General features: G+C 45.4%; 1 protein-coding gene across 1 annotated transcript in view; it reads right to left on the reverse strand.

Moving 5' to 3' along the window:
• Positions 1–3662: 3662 nt before the first annotated feature.
• LOC124022249 (calmodulin-binding transcription activator 1) overlaps positions 3663–22752 on the reverse strand; it is a 101624-nt gene continuing 82534 nt past the window's right edge. The window contains exon 4 of the mRNA XM_046337196.1: positions 3663–4175. Within this exon, the coding sequence (XP_046193152.1) occupies positions 4089–4175 (87 nt within the window). The 3' untranslated portion in view covers positions 3663–4088. The remainder of the gene's footprint in view (positions 4176–22752) is intronic.

Consider the following 22752-nt stretch of genomic DNA (forward strand, 5'->3'; position numbering starts at 1 on the left):
GAATGTTACACGACTCCATTTTGTTGCTCCCAGCCTATAGACAGAGACTAAAACAGAAATCTCCCGCGCTCAGGTCTGTTCAACGCTGGTCCGACCAATCTGATTCCACGCTTCAAGATTGCTTCGATCACGTGGATTGGGATATGTTTCACATTGCGTCAAACAACAGCATTGACGAATACACTAATTCGGAGAGCGAGTTTATTAGCAAGTGCATCGGCGATGTCGTACCCACAGCAACTATTAAAACATTCCCAAACCAGAAATCATGGATTGATGGCAGCATTCGCCCAAAACGGAAAGCGCGAACCACTGCTTTTAACCAGGGCAAGGTGACCGGGAACATGACCGAATACAAACAGTGTAGCTATTCCCTCCGCAAAGCAATCAAACAAGCTAAGCGTCAGTATAAAGACAAAGTAGAGTCGCAATTCAACGGCTCGGACACAAGAGGTATGTGGCAAGGTCTACAGTCAAAAAGATTACAAAAAGAAAACCAGCCTCGTCGCGGACCAGGATGTTTTGCTCCCAGACAGACTAAACAACTTCTTTGCTCGCTTCGAGGACAATACAGTGCCACTGACATGGCCCGCTACCAAAACCTGCGGACTCTCCTTCACGCAGCCAACATGAGTAAAACATGTAAACGTGTTAACCCTCGCAAGGCTGCAGGCCCAGGCAGCATCCCCAGCCGCGTCCTCAGAGCATGCGCAGAGCAGCTGGCTGGTGTGTTTACGGACATATTCAATCAATCCTTATCCCAGTCTGCTGTTCCCACAGGCTTTAAGAGGGCCACCATTGTGCCTGTTTCCAAGAAAGCTAAGGTAACTGAGCTAAACGACTACCGCTCCGTAGCACTCACTTCCATCATCATTAAGTGCTTTGAGAGACTAGTCAAGGACCATATCATCTCCACCCTACCTGACACCCTAGACCCACTCCAATTTGCTTTACCGCCCCAATAGTTCCACAGACTACGCAATCGCAACCACACTGCACACTGCCCTAACCCATCTGGACAAGAGGAATACCTATGTGAGAATCCTGTTCATCGACTCAGCATTTAACACCATAGTACCCTCTAAACTCGTCATCAAGCTCAAGACCCTGGGTCTCTACCCCGCCCTGTGCAACTGGGTACTGGAATTCCTGACGGGCCGCCCCCAGGTGGTGAGGGTGGGTAACAACATCTCCACCCCGCTGATCCTCAACACTGGGGCCCCACAAGGGTGCATTCTGAGCCCTCTCCTGTACTCCCTGTTCACCCACGACTGCGTGGCCATGCACGCTTCCAACTCAATCATCAAGTTTGCAGATGACACTACAGCGGTAGGCTTGATTACCAACAACGACGAGACGGCCTACAGGGAGGAGGTGAGGGCCCTCGGAGTGTGGTGTCAGGAAAATAACCTCACACTCAACGTCAATAAAACAAAGGAGATGATCGTGGACTTCAGGAAACAGCAGAGGGAGCACCCCCATATCCACATCGACGGGACAGTAGTGGAGAAGATAGTAAGTTTTAAGTTCCTCAGCGTACACATCATGGACAAACTGAATTGGTCCACCCACACAGACAGCATCGTGAAGAAGGCGCAGCAGCGCCTCTTCAACCACAGGAGGCTGAATAAATTTGTCTTGTCACCAAAAGGACCGCCTGGTACGGCAACTGCTCTGCCCACAACTGTAAGGCTGCACAACGCATCACCGGCGGAAAACTACCTGCCCTCCAGGACACATACACCACCCGATGTCACAGGAATGCCATAAAGATCATCAAGGACAACAACCTCCCGAGCCACTGCCTGTTCACCCCGCTATCATCCAGAAGGCGAGGTCAGTACAGGTGCATCAAAGCAGGGACCGAGAGACTGAAAAACAGCTTCTATCTCAAGGCCATCAGACTGTTAAACAGCCATCACTAACATTGAGTGGCTGCTGCCAACATACTGACTCAACACCAGCCACTTTAATAATGGAAAAATTTATGTAAAAAATGTATCACTAGCCACTTTAAACAATGCCACTTAATATAATGTTTACATACCCTACATTTACTCACCTCATATGTATATACTGTACTCGATACCATCTACTGCATATTGCCTATGCCATTCTGTACCATCACTCATTCATATATCTTTATGTACATATTCTTCATCCCTTTACACTTGTGTCTATAAGGTAGTTGTTGTGAAATTGTTAGGTTAGATTACTCGTTGGTTATTACTGCATTGTCGGAACTAGAAGCACAAGCATTTTGCTACACTCACATTAACATCTGCTAACCATGTGTATGTGACAAATAAAATTTGATTTGATTTGATTTGACAGTCTGCAGCTCTAGTACTGTAGGTAGCATTGCTTATAATGCCCCAATTTCCTTTTCGGTGGGGCTAACTGTGGTGCTAGAGACAAATTTAATTTCAATATTGGTGCCAGCAATAGCACCCCCCCTCTCTCTCCTCCAGCTGAAGGGTTGGAGGTTGACAGGCAGGGGAAGACAGCTAATCAAAAAATCTGCCAAACAATCGCGGGTCAGAGCCAAAGATGTTCTCTATCGCTCACAATTTCCTTTATGCAGAGCAGGCACCGATGTGACAGACTGACTGTGTGTGTATGTGTGTGCATGCACTCGTGTGTGTGTGTGTGAGAGACAGTCTGTGTGTGTGTGTGTTTGTCTGATTCTCTGTGTGTGTGAGTGTGTGAATCTGTGTGTGCGTTTGTACAAAACTGTGTGTATGTTTGTGTGCATGCCTGTGTGTATTTGTGGCAGGGCCACAGATAGGACCCAGTCACCCTTGCGACCCTCGGCCACACTGCACTTGTCTGAGGATAAGAGCAGTAGCATTAGAGAGGTCCGACCGCATCACCCTGAACCAGCCAATATGAGGAGGGGCAGATAGGACACTTGTTAACAAATGCAGCGTGATCCCTGTCATCACAAACCGTGTGTGTGTGTGTGTGTGTGTGTGTGTGTGTGTGTGTGTGTGTGTGTGTGTGTGTGTGTGTGTGTGTGTGTGTGTGTGTGTGTGTGTGTGTGTGTGTGTGTGTGTGTGTGTGTGTGTGTGTGTGTGTGTGTGTGTGTGTGTGTGTGTGTGTGGGTAAGTAGGTGAGTGAGTATGTGTCTCTGTGACTATGATAATGCCTGTGCCCACTGCTTTACACAAGGGTGGAGACTCATTGCTTGTTTTTAGGGGGACTGGGAAGGAGAAGATAAAAAAGGAATGCCTGTGTGCCATGCGGCCTGCTGTGCTAGACAGAGCCAGCAGCCAGTCCCTATCCTCCTCATAGTGTTTCTGTCCACGTCCTTCTCTGTTAGCTATTACTGCGTGCAGACGAGGGGTGATGTTTACTCTGCTGAGACAAGCAAGTCTACTGCTCTGGGTGGCAACCTTGTGACTCCCCTCTTCTCTCCTGCCGCCAGCTCACCTCATGTCTAACCCTGGCCCTCACACAGGCAGCCGGGAGGCAGGGAAATGTCTTTCATATTAACCCGGTTGGTGCGTGTCCTTCAAGAATCATTCAGTCAGAATTTGTAAAAGGTGATACCTAACATATGGAAAACAACGGATCCACACAGTTACTTAATAGAATAATATTGAATTATCTTTGTCTCCCGCTCTCTCCTTCTTTCTCTTACACAAATACACATATGCACACACAGGGAGGAGGGAAAGGGGAATGGGAATCCTTGGTAATAAGAAAAAAAATAACATTGTCAATGAAAACGTGACTAATTAGATATTCTATCAAATTCAAATGAAAAATAAAACAATAAGAAGCAAAGAAATTGCTATGTATTTTTAGAAATGTTACGGGTTAAGGACAGAGGAGGTCATTGAGAATGCAGAGAAGTAGGGAATAATGAAAAGGACACAGATATAAATGAATAGAACAATGCAGTCATTTCTAAATGCCTAAATTGAGAACATATCATGATAATCAGAAGGAACAAAGGTATGAAGAAGATGAAATAACAAGACATCTGGAAATGACATCTGGAAATTATATGATGATGAGAAAATGGCCAAATTAATACAACGTATCAAATAAAAATGAAATGATTACCAAGATTATGCAGGAGTTCAGGGTTCAGAGGTCAAGTTCAATATAAACAGGAAGGAGGAAAACCAATATGGCGGATGGATGTCTGCCTGCATGGAAGGATGTCTCTGGAAGAAATAAAGCAAGGTGAGGTAAGTACACTTCACTGTTAAGTGGTGTTGAAGCCCTACACCTACTTGACAATATATAGCACTCAAATATTAATGGGACACAATACAGTAATAAGCACTGGAACACAGCAGCATAGTACTTCACAGCACTGTAGTAGTAACCCATTGCTGCAATCAAATGACAAAATCACCCTAGCAGCCTCATGGGTGGAATGTTATTCATATTTTTCATAATTTAATAATTAATAAACAATCTAACATTTAAAAAAAATGAAAATCTGGTGTTTCTATGTCAAATGGTTTTGCTATATTTCAGTCTTCGGTGATGTACAGGACCAGTCAAAAGTTTGGACACACCTACTCATTCAAGGGTTTTTTACTATTTTCTACATTGTAGAATAATAGTGAAGACATCAAAACTATGAAATAACACATACGGAATCATGTAGTAACCAAAAAAGTCTTTATCAAATCAAAATATATTTAAAATGTAAGATTGTTCAAAGTAGCCACCCTTTGCCTTGATGACAGCTTTGCACACTCTTGGCATTCTCTCAACCAGCTTCATGAGGTAGTCACCTGGAATGCGTTTCAATTAACAGGTGTGCTTGGTTAAAAGTTCATTTGTGGAATTTCTTTCCTTAATGCGTTTGAGCCAATCAATTGTGTTGTGACAAGGTAGGAGTGGTATACAGAAGATAACCCTATTTGGACAAAGTCCATATTATGACAAGAACAGCTCCAATAAGCAAAGAGAAACTAAAGTCCATCATTACTTTAAAACATGAAGGTCAGTCAATTTGGAAAATTTCAAGAACTTTGAACGTTTTTTCAAGTGCAATTGCAAAAACCATCAAGCGCTAAGATGAAACAAGCTCTCACGAGGACCATCACAGGAAAGTAAGATCCAGAGTTACCTCTGCTGCAGAGGATAGGTTAATTAGTTACCAGCCTCAGAAATCGGCAATTAACTGCACCTCAGATTGCTGCCTAAATAAATGCTTCACAGAGTTTAAGTAACAGACACATCTCAACATCAACTGTTCAGAGGAGACAGTGTGAATCGGGCCTTCATGGTCAAATTGATACAAAGAAACCACTGCTAAAGGACACCAATAAGAAGAAGATACTTGCTTGGTTCAAGAAACACGAGCAATGGACATTAGAATGGTAGAAATCTGTTCCTTGGTCTGATGAGTCCAAATTTGAGATGTTTGGTTCCAACCACCGTGTATTTGTGAGACGCAGAGTAGGTGAACGGATAATCTTTGCATGTGTGGTTCCCACCGTGAAGCACGGAGGAGGAGGTGTGATGTTGTGGGGGTGCTTTGCTGGTGACACTGTCTGTGATTGATTTAGAATTCAAGGCACACTTAACCAACATAGCTACCACAGCATTCTGCAGCGATACACCATCCCATCTGGTTTGCGCTTAGTGGGACTATAATTTGTTTTTCAATAGGACAATGACCCAAAACACACCTCCAGGCTGTGTAAGGGCTATTTGACCAAGAAGGAGAGTGATGGAGTGCTGCATCAGATGACCTGGCCTCCACAATCACCCGACCTCAACCATGTTGAGATGGTTTGGGATGAGTTGGACCGCAGAGTGAAGGAAAAGCAGCCAACAAGTACTCAACATATGTGGAAACTCCTTCAAGAATTTTGGAAAAGCAATCCAGGTGACTACCTCATGAAGCTGGTTGAGAGAATGCCAAGAGTGTGCAAAGCTGTCATCAAGGCAGAGGGTGGCTTCTTTGAAGAATCTAAAATATAAAATATATAAAATATATTTGACCCTTTTTTGGTTACTACATGATTCCATTTGTGTTATTTCATAGTTTTGATGTCTTCACTATTATTCTACAATGTAGAAAATAGTAAAAAATAAAGAAAAACCCTTGAATGAGTAGGTGTGTCCAAACTTTTGACTGGTACTGTATATAAAGCGTAATATTTGACTAGTTTCAGGAAACAAGGCTTATGTCTTGAGTCACTACTTCTTAAGAGAGACATTTGAAGATAAACTTTTTTTTCAATCAAAAAGATTTTTTGGCAGAAATGCCTTCTGGAACATGTGAGCTTTCATGTGCCTTAATAACAAACATGTATGCCATCTGTAAATACATTTGTTAAATTACGAGCCTAGTTGGTTTTGTCACAGAAAAAGCCAGGAACCTTCCCTCTAGCCATGATTGGCTAAGATAATGGATGGGCTGGACGCCGAGAGAGGAGTTTGGATTGGTCTGTCATGTACCACGCTTCTGTCTATAACATGAGCCAGTCAGTATGGTCCTTCTGTAGCTCAGTTGGTAGAGCATGGCGCTTGTAACGCCAGGGTAGTGGGTTCGATTCCTGGGAACACCCATACGTAGAATGTATGCACACATGACTGTAAGTCGCTTTGGATAAAAGCGTCTGCTAAATGGCATATTATTATTATTATTTATTAGTATGTGTAAGTAATCCTTTCTAACACTGATTTTTTGAAAGATATCACGTAGTAGAACTGCAAAAATGTTGCTCTCCACTTTCTGGAGGACCAAGTTTTGAAATCAGTGGAATGCCCATTGGAATTAGAGTATGATAGCTAAGGAGACGGAGAAAAATTGTGCATTTTATTGTAAATATGCAGAGGGAGTCGAAAAGAGAACACACAGCAGGCTGTTGTAAGGGCATCCATGGCATCCGTGACAGAGAGTGAGAAGATTCCATTCATGTATACGGGTAAGATTGTCTAGCTAGCTAAATTTACAGATATTATACACATTTAGTCAGAAAGTCGTTTTCATTTCCAGTTAAAGCGTACTGTTAGCTAGCTAGCTAACGTTAGCTGGTTGGCTCGCTAGCTAACATTACAAGTATGATCTGTGTAGTAATATTATTCTTATCTCATATTATTTGCATTGCTAGTTATAGTCTAATGTTAGCTAGCTAACATTGAACATTGTTGGTTAGCTACCTGCAGATTCATGCAGAAGAGTAACGTTATGGATTGGGATTATGGTTCATTGTTTAGCTAGCTAGCTACCTGCAGATTCATGCAGAAGAGTAACGTTATGGATTGGGATTATGGTTCATTGTTTAGCTAGCTAGCTACCTGCAGATTCATGCAGAAGAGTAACGTTATGGATTGGGATTATGGTTCATTGTTTAGCTAGCTAGCTACCTGCAGATTCATGCAGAAGAGTAACGTTATGGATTGGGATTATGGTTCATTGTTTACCTAGCTAGCTAGCAAGCTGCATGACTAAACAAAATACTCCACGATGCAAGTAACCATTTCACTACACCTTCAAATTGGCTCGCCATTAATTAAATTGTAAATAATAATTTTGTTGTGAGTTTATATTTTCCTGTAATAATGAAGACAAATGAGCTAAAGTGAAGGTGTTGTCAGCTATATGATATCGTCGTTATTTGAAATGGCTAGCCAGCTCACTTAACATTAGCTAGCTAGCTAACAAGCTAGAAACTAATCAAAACATTGTTTAGAACATATTTTTTTCTAGATTGATACTAAATTAATTTATTAACAGGTGGGTTTATTTGTGTTAAAACAACACTACTTATGTTTTACCATCATGCAGACTGTAGTTTTGTGTTTATACTTGTTCATAATGACAACGACAAGCTTGGTGTCGGACGACAATAGAATGTACCTGATGTCATTGCGACAACTGTCGATAGATGTAGTATAAACCGGCCTTAAAACGTTTGGTTGTTTAGTACATGGACTCACGTGAATCCTTCACGAGATGGGTGGGGCTAAGGCTTAAAGGGATGTGAACGATGCTGAATGGGTGTAGACAATGAAGACCTCTCCAGCAGGTTTACCAAAAATTTAAGGGTCATTTTCTCAAAAGTGAGGTTATAAGTTTATCAACTTTCAACCGCAAGGGTAGTGGGTACGGCCCAGTACATCACTGGGGCTAAGCTGCCTGCCATCCAGGACCTCTACACCAGGCGGTGTCAGAGGGCCCTAAAATGTGTCAAAGACCCCATCCACCCCAGTCATAGACTGTTCTCTCTACTGCCAAGTCTAGGACTAATAGGCTTCTCAACAGTTTTTACCCCCAAGCCATAAGACTCCTGAACAGGTAATCAAATGATTACCCGGACTATTTGCATTGTATGCCCCCCCACCCCTCCCAACCCCTCTTTTTATGCTGCTGCTACTCTCTGTTTATCTTATATGCTTAGTCACTTTAACTATACATTCATGTACATACTTCCTCAATTGGCCAGACCAACCAGTGCTCCCGCACATTGGCTAACCGGGCTATCTGCATTGTGTCCCACCACCCGCCAACCCCTCTTTTACGCTACTGCTACTCTCTGTTCATCATATATGCATAGTCACTTTAACCATATCTACATGTACATACTACCTCAATCAGCCTAACTGGTGTATGTATATAGCCTCAACTACTTTTATAGCCTTGCTACTGTATATAGCCTGTCTTTTTACTGTTGTTTTATTTCTTTACTAACCTATTGTTCACCTAATACCTTTTTTGCACTATTGGTTAGAGCCTGTAAGTAAACATTTCACTGTAAGGTCTACTACACCTGTTGTATTCAGCGCACGTGACAAATAAACTTTGATTTTATATGAAGACCAAATTGAGGATGTCGGTCACATATTGGGATGCAAACAAAAAATGTAATACATTTCAACTCTAAATCTGACATGGAACAGGTGTCTTTTTTAAAAGCCCATAACTGTCACGTTCTGACCTTTATTTCCTGTGTTTTGTATTTAGTTAGTATGGTCAGGGCGTGAGTTGGGTGGGCAGTCTATGTTTGTTTTTCTATGTTTTGGGTATTTCTATGTTTCAGCCTAGTATGGTTCTCAATCAGAGGCAGGTGTCATTAGTTGTCTCTGATTGAGAATCATACTTAGGTAGCCTGGGTTTCACTGTGTGTTTGTGGGTGATTGTTTCTGTCTCTGTGTTTGCACCAGATAGGACTGTTTTAGGTTTTCTCACGTTTGTTGTTTTTGTTAGTTATCTCATGTGTAGTTTCTTTATAAATTAAAGAACATGAATAACCACCATGCTGCTTTTTGGTCCGCTTCTCTTTCACCAGAAAACTCTTACAATAACCACGTATGTGTACTTTTGTTTCAAAGAAGACTTGTTTAAGACTACCAAGAAACACCCTGTGTGACCCTGATTTAGCTCACTGCAGTAAAAGGCTCAAGATAAAGAAATACAAATCTGTTCCACTAAGTGACAGTGGTGGGCTACTTTGGTGGTCACTAAATCTCAGACATTTAGTTCACCCCCCATAAAAATCAGACAGGATCTTTTAATCATCCCATAACAGAGGCTAGGTCATCTTCAACACCTCTCAGGAAATTGGGAAGAATTAGCAGGACACCAGAGTGCCATACTGTAGATTGTTAAAACAGCTAACATTCACTCTCTAGTCTCTCTCTCACACATACAGTACATTGTGTACACACCTTAACTCAGGCACATAAGTGTGCACTGTACACATGAATGTAGGCTCGTTTGTGTAACAAAAAAGTAAATATACAAAAACTGAAACAAATGATCAGGCACCAAGACAAAAGAACAAGTATGTTGACCCCACGATCTACTGTATATCCAGTCTGTGTATCTATACTTTTAACAAACATTACATCTAAGCCCCCTGTGTCCTTGATTAGTTATTTTGCCTCAGATACACACATATGCAGAATGCTCCCTCTCCAAAATCCATGTTAAGTCACAGCACTGCCTCCAACACTCAACACACTAACTTCACAACAACCATAAGGTTTGAAAACTTAATGCCACAACACTGAACCACTTTCACACTAACCTTACTGCTAATAACTTCATAAAAAACAACATGAAACAGCCTTAACGCTGTAATTTCACAACACCAAACTCACTAACAACCCTCCGCCTGCCTCAGTTCATTGTGGAGCTGGGAAGGAAGCAGCACGAGGTAGTGCAGAGCAGAAGGGAGATCTCACGGGTATTAGCAGCTAATTGCCATCAACGAAACAAGCTGCACTTTCTGGAAGGAAAAACAATCTATATTAATTCCTCCTATTCTCCCCCGTAGAATACACGCCACAACTTCTTGGGCACACAAGATAAATGCTTATACCGTAATTACGACTAATTGTACAAATAATTGCAACGTTTTTGTGCCACCTAAACCCGACTCAAACAAAAGCAATCTATGGCTCTTGGCTGTGGAATAGAGTGGGCCCTGGCTGGTAGAATATGAAGGATTCAATTATTTTCACATCTCTCTCTCTCTCTGTTCTTTATAGGAAACATGACTGGGCAGAGAATTCATCTGCTTCATGGAAATACATCTAAACATCACAAAATTGACCAAGGGACGGTAAGGGAAGGGAGGGAGGAGGGAAGGGAGGGAGGGAAGGGAGGGGGAGGGAAGGGAGGGGGAGGAGGGAAGGGAGGGAGGGAGGGAAGGGAGGGAGGGAGGAGGGAAGGGAGGGAGGGAGGGAGGGGGGGGGAAGGGAGGGGGGAATGGAGGGAGGGAAGGGAGGGAGGGAGGGAGGAGGGAAGGGAGGGAGGGAAGGGAGGGAGGAGGGGAGGGAGGGAGGAGGGAAGGGAGGGAGGGAGGGAGGGAGGGAGGGAGGGAGGGAGGGAGGGAGGGAGGGAGGGAGGGAGGGAGGGAGGAGGGAAGGGAGGGAGGGAAGGGAGGGAGGAGGGAGGAGTGAAGGGAGGGAGGGAGGGATGGAGGAGGGAAGAGAGGGAGGAGGGAAGAGAGGGAGGAGGGAAGAGGGGGAGGGAAGGGAGGGAGGAGGGAAGGCTGACAAGGAGTCATGGATGTTCCCAAAGGAGACATGCTCTTAAAATGGGACTCATCTCTACAACCAAAACATTTGAAGGCCCCGGGAGCTTAACGCTCCAGGATGGCATCTTTGAGATAATATCCAAGTCCCCCTTTTTAAAGGAGAAAACACAAACAACAAACACAACATCACCTGTATGTCCAGATAGCCTTCTGCTGCAGGTTTTACAGCCTAATCCCTTTCATTTTGGGTCAGGATGATATTAGTGCTTTCTCACCGCTCCCGTGGTCAAAGCACACTTCAAAGATGTGATTCTCTCACCGACAGAGGGGAGAGGGAGAGGGCAGGAGGGAGACCAAGGAAATCCTCAGTCTATTACAGACAAGCCAATCATCAAAGAGAAATTACTGTACACTTCACTGGGATATGCTAATTCCAAATGAGATGAAAGTCATCAAAAGATAAGCACTGAGATATTTTGCATCTACAAATTGAAAATGTCTTGCTTTCAAATATAGTTGTTTTTTTCCGCTAACTTAGGTCCAATCTGGGGTTGCATTGGTGTTGGGGCAATTTGTAATGAATTGGCAAACAGTATGGGAATGTCACATCATATTAATGGTATAGCATTATATTATTGCCTAGCCCTAGACTTAACAGAGAGTACACATCAAGTAACTAGACAGTCTTTTTAAACTCCAATCTGAATAGCATGGATATCACTTGTCATTCATCATGGTTTCATTTGTTTCCGGCATAGATTATTTTGTGAGGAAGCCAGAACAGAGTTAGTTTAAACAATAGAGACACACAGAGACAATGACCCTATCCTCAGGGAGCCCCAGACTAAGGACATAGTCAATACTTCTGTGCTACAGACACGTCAAAACGGCTGGGTCAGCTCCAGCACGCATTCCTCTCACCCTGGTTACCCTCTGAATGCTCCTTTACAATCTTTTTTTCTAAAGAGGAGAGCAATCACTGCCAGCCACTACAGCCCTGAGGTGTGAACTGTGTTTATGACTTTTGCCCGTATGCTTGACATCTGATATGGAAGACCATGGGCTTATGCTCCAGTCAAGAGGGATGAACAGTAGACAATGTCGATATTTTCCCCAACATGCAGACTAGGCATACACACTCATAACAGAACAAGTGTTAGAGCAAATGAAAGTAGAGGGCCAGGGGGGTTGGATGGAACAAATAGCTTGCTACAACAAATGATGATCTGACACCACAAATACATGACACACAAACAAGCTGCAAAGATATGCCAAGGGGTTAGATTTCTTTAGTAAATACAAGAATAGAGTTTGACCATAAAAGAAATGCATGGGTGTTTGAGAATGAGGGGAGACGCAAGGCAGTCATCGTTGCCATTGAAAGTAGTAGGTAGGCTAGTGTTCATAAGCACCTTCATCGTCACAGCCTCACCGAGGGCTACAGACGTAATAGTTTTGTGTCAGTCACTCCTCCTCCAGGGTCAGTTTATGTACCGGTACACCATTGGAGGTGAAGTCAGGGGATTCAAGGTTCTTCAGTAGAAAAACGTCTCACCTACACACCATTTGATGTCTTCCCCCACCCCATCTTCTCCCCCCACCCGATGTCTCCCCCCTTTCCCTCAGAATATGATGGGGCTTATCATAAAAGCGCAGCGTGGAGATATTGTCAAGACCCCTTTCAAGTAATCCTGATTAAAAGCTTGACTTGTATTCTCTCAAGAGCACTCTCTCTCTCCCTGCCCTCTACCATGGCCCACAAGGGTGCCATTCTAGTGCTGTTGGACTCCATCCATTCACCATGCACCCCATTTGGGTGTAATATCACATATCAGGTGCTGGGCTGGCCCCTGTTAAATCATCCGTTTTGTTGTCCTGCCTGTATAGATAACTGGCTCAGCCCAGGCAGCTGTGTGTGTACACACCAACACCACAGATATTACTGTAGAGAACTCAGAAAAGGAGAGGAAGTGTTTTCATGAATTTTGAAAAACTACTATCTAAAAGCACTATGAGAAATATGAAAGTATATTTACATCTAGATGACAAAAAAGTACTTGGGTAATGACTTGAGTAAGACCTTAAACTGCGTGCCAGTAGGTGGAGCCTGACACAGCTGTGTGCCTGTAGGTGAAGCCTGACACAGCTGTGTGCCAGTAGGTGAAGCCTGACACAGCTGTGTGCCTGTAGGTGGAGCCTGACACAGCTGTGTGCCAGTAGGTGGAGCCTGACACAGCTGTGTGCCTGTAGGTGGAGCCTGACACAGCTGTGTGCCTGTAGATGGAGCCTGACACAGCTGTGTGCCTGTATGTAGGGAACTACATACGGACTGGGAGGATTATTTGTCCATTTTTATTTGTCCTTTATTACACAACCACTTCCTTGCATTATTCATCACTATTCATCCTTATTCATGGTCAAACAGAATCCAACACCATGTTTTAATCACACACAGATTGACAAAGCTGAAAGGACGCTCTGGCTGCGAGAATCCTCTCCTCTTTTTTTAGTGTCACCAATGTTAAAACATCAACAGATTAAAAAACTTTCTGTGCAAATGTTGTTCCTAATTTCAATGGAAAAGAGGGAAGCTTACATACTTTGTGTAAATGGATAAAGAAATGTACCTTTAATAAATGGGAAGTATGCGGAACAGAAAAGTGGCAGATTGCTGTTTGTGACTGTGTTCCCTCTCTTTTCTGTCCCTGTCTACTCTGTTCCATCTCTTTTCTGTCCCCCTATACTCTGTGTTCCCTCTCTTTTCTGTCCCTGTCTACTCTGTGTTCCATCTCTTTTCTGTCCCTGTCTACTCTGTGTTCCCTCTCTTTTCTGTCCCCCTATACTCTGTGTTCCCTCTCTTTTCTGTCCCTGTCTACTCTGTGTTCCCTCTCTTTTCTGTCCCCCTATACTCTGTGTTCCCTCTCTTTTCTGTCCCTGTCTACTCTGTGTTCCCTCTCTTTTCTGTCCCTGTCTACTCTGTGTTCCCTCTCTTTTCTGTCCCTGTCTACTCTGTTCCATCTCTTTTCTGTCCCTGTCTACTCTGTGTTCCCTCTCTTTTCTGTCCCTGTCTACTCTGTGTTCCCTCTCTTTTCTGTCCCTGTCTACTCTGTTCCATCTCTTTTCTGTCCCCCTATACTCTGTGTTCCCTCTCTTTTCTGTCCCTGTCTACTCTGTGTTCCCTCTCTTTTCTGTCCCTGTCTACTCTGTGTTCCCTCTCTTTTCTGTCCCTGTCTACTCTGTGTTCCCTCTCTTTTCTGTCCCTGTCTACTCTGTGTTCCCTCTCTTTTCTGTCCCTGTCTACTCTGTGTTCCCTCTCTTTTCTGTCCCTGTCTACTCTGTGTTCCCTCTCTTTTCTGTCCCTGTCTACTCTGTGTTCCCTCTCTTTTCTGTCCCTGTCTACTGTGTTCCCTCTCTTTTCTGTCCCTGTCTACTCTGTGTTCCCTCTCTTTTCTGTCCCTGTCTACTCTGTGTTCCCTCTCTTTTCTGTCCCTGTCTACTCTGTGTTCCCTCTCTTTTCTGTCCCTGTCTACTCTGTGTTCCCTCTCTTTTCTGTCCCTGTCCCTGTCTACTCTGTGTTCCCTCTCTTTTCTGTCCCTGTCTACTCTGTGTTCCCTCTCTTTTCTGTCCCCCTATACTCTGTGTTCCCTCTCTTTTCTGTCCCTCTCTACTCTGTGTTCCCTCTCTTTTCTGTCCCCCTATACTCTGTGTTCCCTCTCTTTTCTGTCCCTGTCTACTCTGTGTTCCCTCTCTTTTCTGTCCCTGTCTACTCTGTGTTCCCTCTCTTTTCTGTCCCTGTCTACTCTGTGTTCCCTCTCTTTTCTGTCCCTGTCTACTCTGTGTTCCCTCTCTTTTCTGTCCCCCTATACTCTGTGTTCCCTCTCTTTTCTGTCCCTGTCTACTCTGTGTTCCCTCTCTTTTCTGTCCCCCTATACTCTGTGTTCCCTCTCTTTTCTGTCCCTGTCTACTCTGTTCCCTCTCTTTTCTGTCCCTGTCTACTCTGTGTTCCCTCTCTTTTCTGTCCCTGTCTACTCTGTGTTCCCTCTCTTTTCTGTCCCTGTCTACTCTGTGTTCCCTCTCTTTTCTGTCCCTGTCTACTCTGTGTTCCCTCTCTTTTCTGTCCCCATCTACTCTGTGTTCCATCTCTTTTCTGTCCCCCTCTACTCTGTGTTCCCTCTCTTTTCTGTCCCTGTCTACTCTGTGTTCCCTCTCTTTTCTGTCCCCCTCTACTCTGTGTTCCCTCTCTTTTCTGTCCCTCTCTACTCTGTGTTCCCTCTCTTTTCTGTCCCTCTCTACTCTGTGTTCCCTCTCTTTTCTGTCCCTCTCTACTCTGTTCCCTCTCTTTTCTGTCCCCATCTACTCTGTGTTCCCTCTCTTTTCTGTCCCTCTCTTTTCTGTCCTCTCTTTTCTGTCCCTGTCTACTCTGTTCCCTCTCTTTTCTGTCCCCCTCTACTCTGTGTTCCCTCTCTTTTCTGTCCCTCTCTTTTCTGTCCCTGTCTACTCTGTGTTCCCTCTCTTTTCTGTCCCTCTCTACTCTGTTCCCTCTCTTTTCTGTCCCTGTCTACTCTGTGTTCCCTCTCTTTTCTGTCCCTGTCTACTCTGTGTTCCCTCTCTTTTCTGTCCCTGTCTACTCTGTGTTCCCTCTCTTTTCTGTCCCTGTCTACTCTGTGTTCCCTCTCTTTTCTGTCCCTGTCTACTCTGTGTTCCCTCTCTTTTCTGTCCCTGTCTACTCTGTGTTCCCTCTCTTTTCTGTCCCTGTCTACTCTGTGTTCCCTCTCTTTTCTGTCCCTGTCTACTCTGTGTTCCCTCTCTTTTCTGTCCCTGTCTACTCTGTGTTCCCTCTCTTTTCTGTCCCTGTCTACTCTGTGTTCCCTCTCTTTTCTGTCCCTGTCTACTCTGTGTTCCCTCTCTTTTCTGTCCCTCTCTACTCTGTGTTCCCTCTCTTTTCTGTCCCTCTCTACTCTGTGTTCCCTCTCTTTTCTGTCCCTGTCTACTCTGTGTTCCCTCTCTTTTCTGTCCCTGTCTACTCTGTGTTCCCTCTCTTTTCTGTCCCTGTCTACTCTGTGTTCCCTCTCTTTTCTGTCCCTGTCTACTCTGTGTTCCCTCTCTTTTCTGTCCCTGTCTACTCTGTGTTCCCTCTCTTTTCTGTCCCTGTCTACTCTGTGTTCCCTCTCTTTTCTAGGGTATTGTAACCAGGAGAGGAAGGGGATGGAGAAGGCAGAGAGCAGAGAAGAAAGAGAGGTACCCATTCCCCTCACAGAGACAGACCCCAGACAGTGGTGATGGTGTTCCTGCTATCTTCCCGTACTGAAGCTGTCATTCGTAGCGTCAGGGCTGGGAGGCAGGCAGGCAATTTTAGCGCTGTGCAGAGGAATCGATACCCCATCACAGCACGTTCGCGGGCAGCACACCGCCCTGAAGAGGCTGCAGCGCAATTTACAGCATATTGTTTTTGGCCCCTGACGCAAACAGGCCACCGCCGCCTAGAGCAATGGAAGGAGCATGGAGGAGCAGGACTAAGTCAAGGCGTGTCATTGCCATATCTGCCTTATCACTGGACAACATGGAGGGGACAAGGACGAACATTCATATGAAACACCTCAGACCTCGTCCTCAGACTAGGGGAGCACTTACAAAGGCTGCATGATGCATCAATTTGTCTGAAGCTAAATCGTTGAGGCTAACTTGTTTTACTTTCTTATTTGCTGACTATTGTACATGAGCCAATGTAAAGGTAGGAATCAGAGAGAGGAGAGAGAAAAACATCCGCCCAGGTGTTCAAGATGCACACTACAGGAGGTGTACAACAACACATGCAACAGATGATTCATTTGGTGGATAAAAAGCAGCAGCTATGAGTACGTGTATGCTGCTGTTCACTCACCGGTATGCCAACAAGTGCCTTGCATACACCTGCAATCATTACCATCACACAGCGGGACAGACACTCTGGAACAGACACACTGTGCACAGTAGGCACTATGGATCAGGATAGAGCAGCAACTCCAATAGGATTCACGCGAAACAAACACCAAGTAGCCTACACTACAAATAGTCTGGCACACATACCTTCAAATAGATACGGACTCTGTCGAACCGGCAACACTGATCCAGTACATAACAGTGATGTGAATAGGCATGTGTGAGATGAAGAACGCGATCTGGTTTAATCGATAGCAACAGCCTCTTATGGTGACACGCTTCAACAGTCATTACTGCTATGCAGATCCTCTCTTGCATGAGACACATTGTGTTGTTGATATTCTGTAGGCCTGCCCACAGACCTCTAGGGAGATCTAGGCGACAGTAAACGACGCCTCCCGTGTTCATACAGTGAACACTGTGTGCACCTTGCCTGTTTTCCTGTTTCTGTGTTTGACATTGGTCTGAACGCAAAGCCCACAGGATTTTCAAGTACCTTTTCAATCTAGGTATGTGATGGGGGTTTATGTGGGGAAGGTGCAGCCAGTGTGCTTGTTGTGTTCAATCACTAATCTTGTCCAGGAGGCACGGTGGGAAACAGGGCTATTATAGGTCAAAATGAAAGAAAAATCATTGCTGTTTGATTGATGGACCTATTCCCCTGGGCGATAAGCCACTATTTCACTTTCACCAACTGCAATTGACACAATCCTCTGTAGCTAGGCTGGTTACTATACTGTAGGTAAATCTCTTTAAAATTATACTTTCATACACTAGAAAATCAACAGACGTAACACAGTCAAGGGCACTTAATGTCTGTCTGTCTGGGTGGGTGGTTGCAGACAGACTAACTACCTCTAATGTCACAGTTGTGGCTTCTCTTTAATAATGCAGCTGTTGTGACGAGACAAGAGGACAGCAAGCCTGTATTGGGATAGAGATGAAGAGCCAGTCTTTAGACTAGATTGATAGTGATTGGCCAGGGAAGTCAAACAGAGCTGGAAGTGGCCTATTATTTGGCTGTGTTTTTAACAGCTGGAGCAGGAACGTCATTACGAGGAGAGCTATGGTGGTGACAGAGCAGGAGCTAATAAACATGAGGAGAAAAGCAGACATTAGGGTGTCTGGGACACCTAACCCACCACAGCCGTTAAACTGGAGTTAAGGATAAACAGGCCTTTCTAAACAACAAGTGCATTGTTTGGCTGCTAGGCTACGTCTTAAACTACTTCAATTAGATTATTTATCTACACATAATCATATAACTCAGTGAATTTCCCCAGATAAGGTCCAGCAAATAAATTATTACACACGCAGTTAATGTGTACTGCACAAATAATTGCTTTGCTTCTCAGTTTTGTTTCATACAAGTCTCAAACCATTGAGCATTTAGGGACCAGCACAAAAACACTAATTTGATTTTGAGGCTCAAGATTTAAATCTACTTTACCACGCAGTATATTCAGTACGTCAGTGCTACAGTCAGTACATCACTCCTCAACCTCATCCACTCTGCTCAGAACAAGACCTCCATCTCCCATCTCACCCAATAAGTCATGCAATAAGGATGTGTACCTTCTAGTGGGAAGGCAGAGGGCCATGTGGCTGCAACCAGACATTTTCATTTGAAGATAGATAGATATCTCTAATGCCTTGACACTGATTAGGAGGTGTCAGTCCTGAATTTGATTAGTAATCAATAGATGATGTACATAGTGCTGGAATAGGGTGGAGGGTCAAAGATGGCCATGTGTGTTTGCGTCTCAAATGGCACCCTATTCCCTTAATAGTGCAGTACTTTTGACAAGGGCCCACATGTGCACTATAAAGGACTAGGGTGCCATTTGGGATGCAGTTTCTCTCTATCACCATTCCAGATAACATCCCTCATTGGGATGCAGCCTCTCTCTCTATCACCATTCCAGAGAACATCCCTCATTGGGATGCAGCCTCTCTCTCTATCACCATTCCAGAGAACATCCCTCATTGGGATGCAGCCTCTCTCTATCACCATTCCAGAGAACATCCCTCATTGGGATGCAGCCTCTCTCTATCACCATTCCAGAGAACATCCCTCATTGGGATGCAGCCTCTCTCTATCACCATTCCAGAGAACATCCCTCATTGGGATGCAGTCTCTCTCTATCACCATTCCAGAGAACATCCCTCATTGGGATGCAGCCTCTCTCTATCACCGTTCCAGAGAACATCCCTCATTGGGATGCAGCCTCTCTCTATCACCATTCCAGAGAACATCCCTCATTGGGATGCAGCCTCTCTCTATCACCATTCCAGAGAACATCCCTCATTGGGATGCAGCCTCTCTCTATCACCATTCCAGAGAACATCCCTCATTGGGATGCAGCCTCTCTCTATCACCATTCCAGAGAACATCCCTCATTGGGATGCAGCCTCTCTCTATCACCATTCCAGAGAACATCCCTCATTGGGATGCAGCCTCTCTCTATCACCATTCCAGAGAACATCCCTCATTGGGATGCAGTCTCTCTCTATCACCATTCCAGAGAACATCCCTCATTGGGATGCAGTCTCTCTCTATCACCATTCCAGAGAACATCCCTCATTGGGATGCAGTCCTCTCTATCACCATTCCAGAGAACATCCCTCATTGGGATGCAGTCTCTCTCTCTATCACCATTCCAGAGAACATCCCTCATTGGGATGCAGTCCTCTCTATCACCATTCCAGAGAACATCCCTCATTGGGATGCAGCCTCTCTCTCTATCACCATTCCAGAGAACATCCCTCATTGGGATGCAGCCTCTCTCTCTATCACCATTCCAGAGAACATCCCTCATTGGGATGCAGCCTCTCTCTCTATCACCATTCCAGAGAACATCCCTCATTGGGATGCAGCCTCTCTCTCTATCACCATTCCAGATAACATCCCTCATTGGGATGTAGCCTCTCTCGCTTTCACCATTCCAGAGAACATCCTCATTGGGATGCAGCCTCTCTCTCTATCACCATTCCAGAGAACATCCCTCATTGGGATGCAGCCTCTCTCTCTATCACCATTCCAGAGAACATCCCTCATTGGGATGCAGCCTCTCTCTCTATCACCATTCCAGATAACATCCCTCATTGGGATGTAGCCTCTCTCGCTTTCACCATTCCAGAGAACATCCCTCATTGTGCATTACTAGCGCTTCCACAAGGAAATCAGTGTGCATATGAGGCACATAAATGTGAATTTTCATCATATTTCACATGCAGGGAATATTAATCAGCAGCTACATCCCCTACCGACCAGAACTCATCCATATTCCTGTCTGGCTTACTGCTCGGAGAGCCAGTGGCGATAAAACAGGATCGATATGCAGAATTGGTGAAAACACAGCCAGTACAACAGCAGGACACAAAAGCAAAGAGCAGGAATAGAGAAGTGGAGAGAGGGCAGATCAGAGAAGAGAATGAGAGAGCAGAAAGGGGAGAGAAGTGGAGAGAGGGCAGAGCAGAGAAGAGAATGAGAGAGCAGAAAGGGGAGAGAAGTGGAGAGAGGGCAGATCAGAGAAGAGAATGAGAGAGCAGAAAGGGGAGAGAAGTGGAGAGAGGGCAGAGCAGAGAAGAGAATGAGAGAGCAGAAAGGGGGGAGAAGTGGAGAGAGGGCAGAGCAGAGAAGAGAATGAGAGAGCAGAAAGGGGAGAGAAGTGGAGAGAGGGCAGATCAGAGAAGAGAAGGGGAGAGCAGAGAAGAGAAGAGAATGAGAGAGCAGAGGGGAGAGAAGTGGAGAGAAGGCAGAGCAGAGAAGAGAATCAGAGAGCAGAAAGGGGAGAGAAGTGGAGAGAGGCCAGAGCAGAGAAGAGAAGGGGAGAGCAGAGAAGAGAATGAGAGAGCAGAAAGGGGAAAGAAGTGGAGAGAGGGCAGAGCAGAGAAGAGAATGAGAGAGCAGAAAGGGGAGAGAAGTGGAGAGAGGGCAGAGCAGAGAAGAGAATGAGAGAGCAGAAAGGGGAGAGAAGTGGAGAGAGGGCAGAGCAGAGAAGAGAATGAGAGAGCAGAAAGGGGAGAGAAGTGGAGAGAGGGCAGAGCAGAGAAGAGAATGAGAGAGCAGAAAGGGGAGAGAAGTGGAGAGAGGGCAGAGCAGAGAAGAGAATGAGAGAGCAGAAAGGGGAGAGAAGTGGAGAGAGGGCAGAGCAGATAAGAGAATGAGAGAGCAGAAAGGGAGAGAAGTGGAGAGAGGGCAGAGCAGAGAAGAGAATGAGAGAGCAGAAAGGGGAGAGAAGTGGAGAGAGGGCAGAGCAGATAAGAGAATGAGAGAGCAGAAAGGGGAGAGAAGTGGAGAGAGGGCAGAGCAGAGAAGAGAATGAGAGAGCAGAAAGGGGAGAGAAGTGGAGAGAGGGCAGATCAGAGAAGAGAATGAGAGAGCAGAAAGGGGAGAGAAGTGGAGAGAGGGCAGAGCAGAGAAGAGAATGAGAGAGCAGAAAGGGGAGAGAAGTGGAGAGAGGGCAGAGTAGAGACGAGAATGAGAGAGCAGAAAGGGGAGAGAAGTGGAGAGAGGGCAGATCAGAGAAGAGAATGAGAGAGCAGAAAGGGGAGAGAAGTGGAGAGAGGGCAGAGCAGAGAAGAGAATGAGAGAGCAGAAAGGGGAGAGAAGTGGAGAGAGGGCAGAGCATAGAAGAGAAGAGCAGAGAGGGGAGAGAAGTGGAGAGAGGGCAGAGCAGAGAAGAGAATGAGAGAGCAGAAAGGGGAGAGAAGTGGAGAGAGGGCAGATCATAGAAGAGAAGAGCAGAGAGGGGAGAGAAGTGGAGAGAGGGCAGAGCAGAGAAGAGAACGAGAGAGCAGAGGGGAGAGAAGTGGAGGGTAGAGCGGAGAAGAGAAGGGGAGAGCAGAGAGGGGAGAGAAGTGTAGAGAAGGCAGAGCAGAGAAGAGAAGAGAAGGAGAGAGCAGAGAGAGGATAGAAGTGGAGAGAGGCCAGAGCAGAGAAGAGAAGGGGAGAGCAGAGAAGAGAATGAGAGAGCAGAAAGGGGAAAGAAGTGGAGAGAGGGCAGAGCAGAGAAGAGCATGAGAGAGCAGAAAGGGGAGAGAAGTGGAGAGAGGGCAGAGCAGAGAAGAGAATGAGAGAGCAGAAAGGGGAGAGAAGTGGAGAGAGGGCAGATCAGAGAAGAGAATGAGAGAGCAGAAAGGGGAGAGAAGTGGAGAGAGGGCAGATCAGAGAAGAGAATGAGAGAGCAGAAAGGGGAGAGAAGTGGAGAGAGGGCAGAGCATAGAAGAGAAGAGCAGAGAGGGGAGAGAAGTGGAGAGAGGGCAGAGCAGAGAAGAGAACGAGAGAGCAGAGGGGAGAGAAGTGGAGGGTAGAGCGGAGAAGAGAAGGGGAGAGCAGAGAGGGGAGAGAAGTGTAGAGAAGGCAGAGCAGAGAAGAGAAGAGAAGGAGAGAGCAGAGAGAGGATAGAAGTGGAGAGAAGGCAGAGCAGAGGAAGAGCAGAGAGGAGAGCGGGCAGAGCAGAGAAGAGAAGGGGAGAGCAGAGAGGGGAGAGAAATGTAGAGAAGGCAGAGCAGAGAAGAGAAGGAGAGAGCAGGGGGTATAGAAGTGGAGAGAAGGCAGAGCAGAGAAGGAGAGAGAGAATGGTATAGAAGTGGAGAGGCAGAGCAGAGAAGAGAAGGAGAGAGCAGAGAGGGTATAGAAGTGGAGAGAAGGCAGAGCAGAGAAGGAGAGAGCAGAGAGGGTATAGAAGTGGAGAGAAGGCAGAGCAGAGAAGGAGAGAGCAGAGAGGGTATAGAAATGTAGAGAAGGCAGAGCAGAGAAGAGAAGGAGAGAGCAGAGAGGGGATAGAAGTGGAGAGAAGGCAGAGCAGAGAAGGAGAGAGCAGAGAGGAGAGGGCAGAGCAGAGAAGAGAAGGGGAGAGTAGAG

Source organism: Oncorhynchus gorbuscha, linkage group LG03, assembly GCF_021184085.1.
Source record: "Oncorhynchus gorbuscha isolate QuinsamMale2020 ecotype Even-year linkage group LG03, OgorEven_v1.0, whole genome shotgun sequence".
NCBI classification, from domain to species: domain Eukaryota; kingdom Metazoa; phylum Chordata; class Actinopteri; order Salmoniformes; family Salmonidae; genus Oncorhynchus; species Oncorhynchus gorbuscha.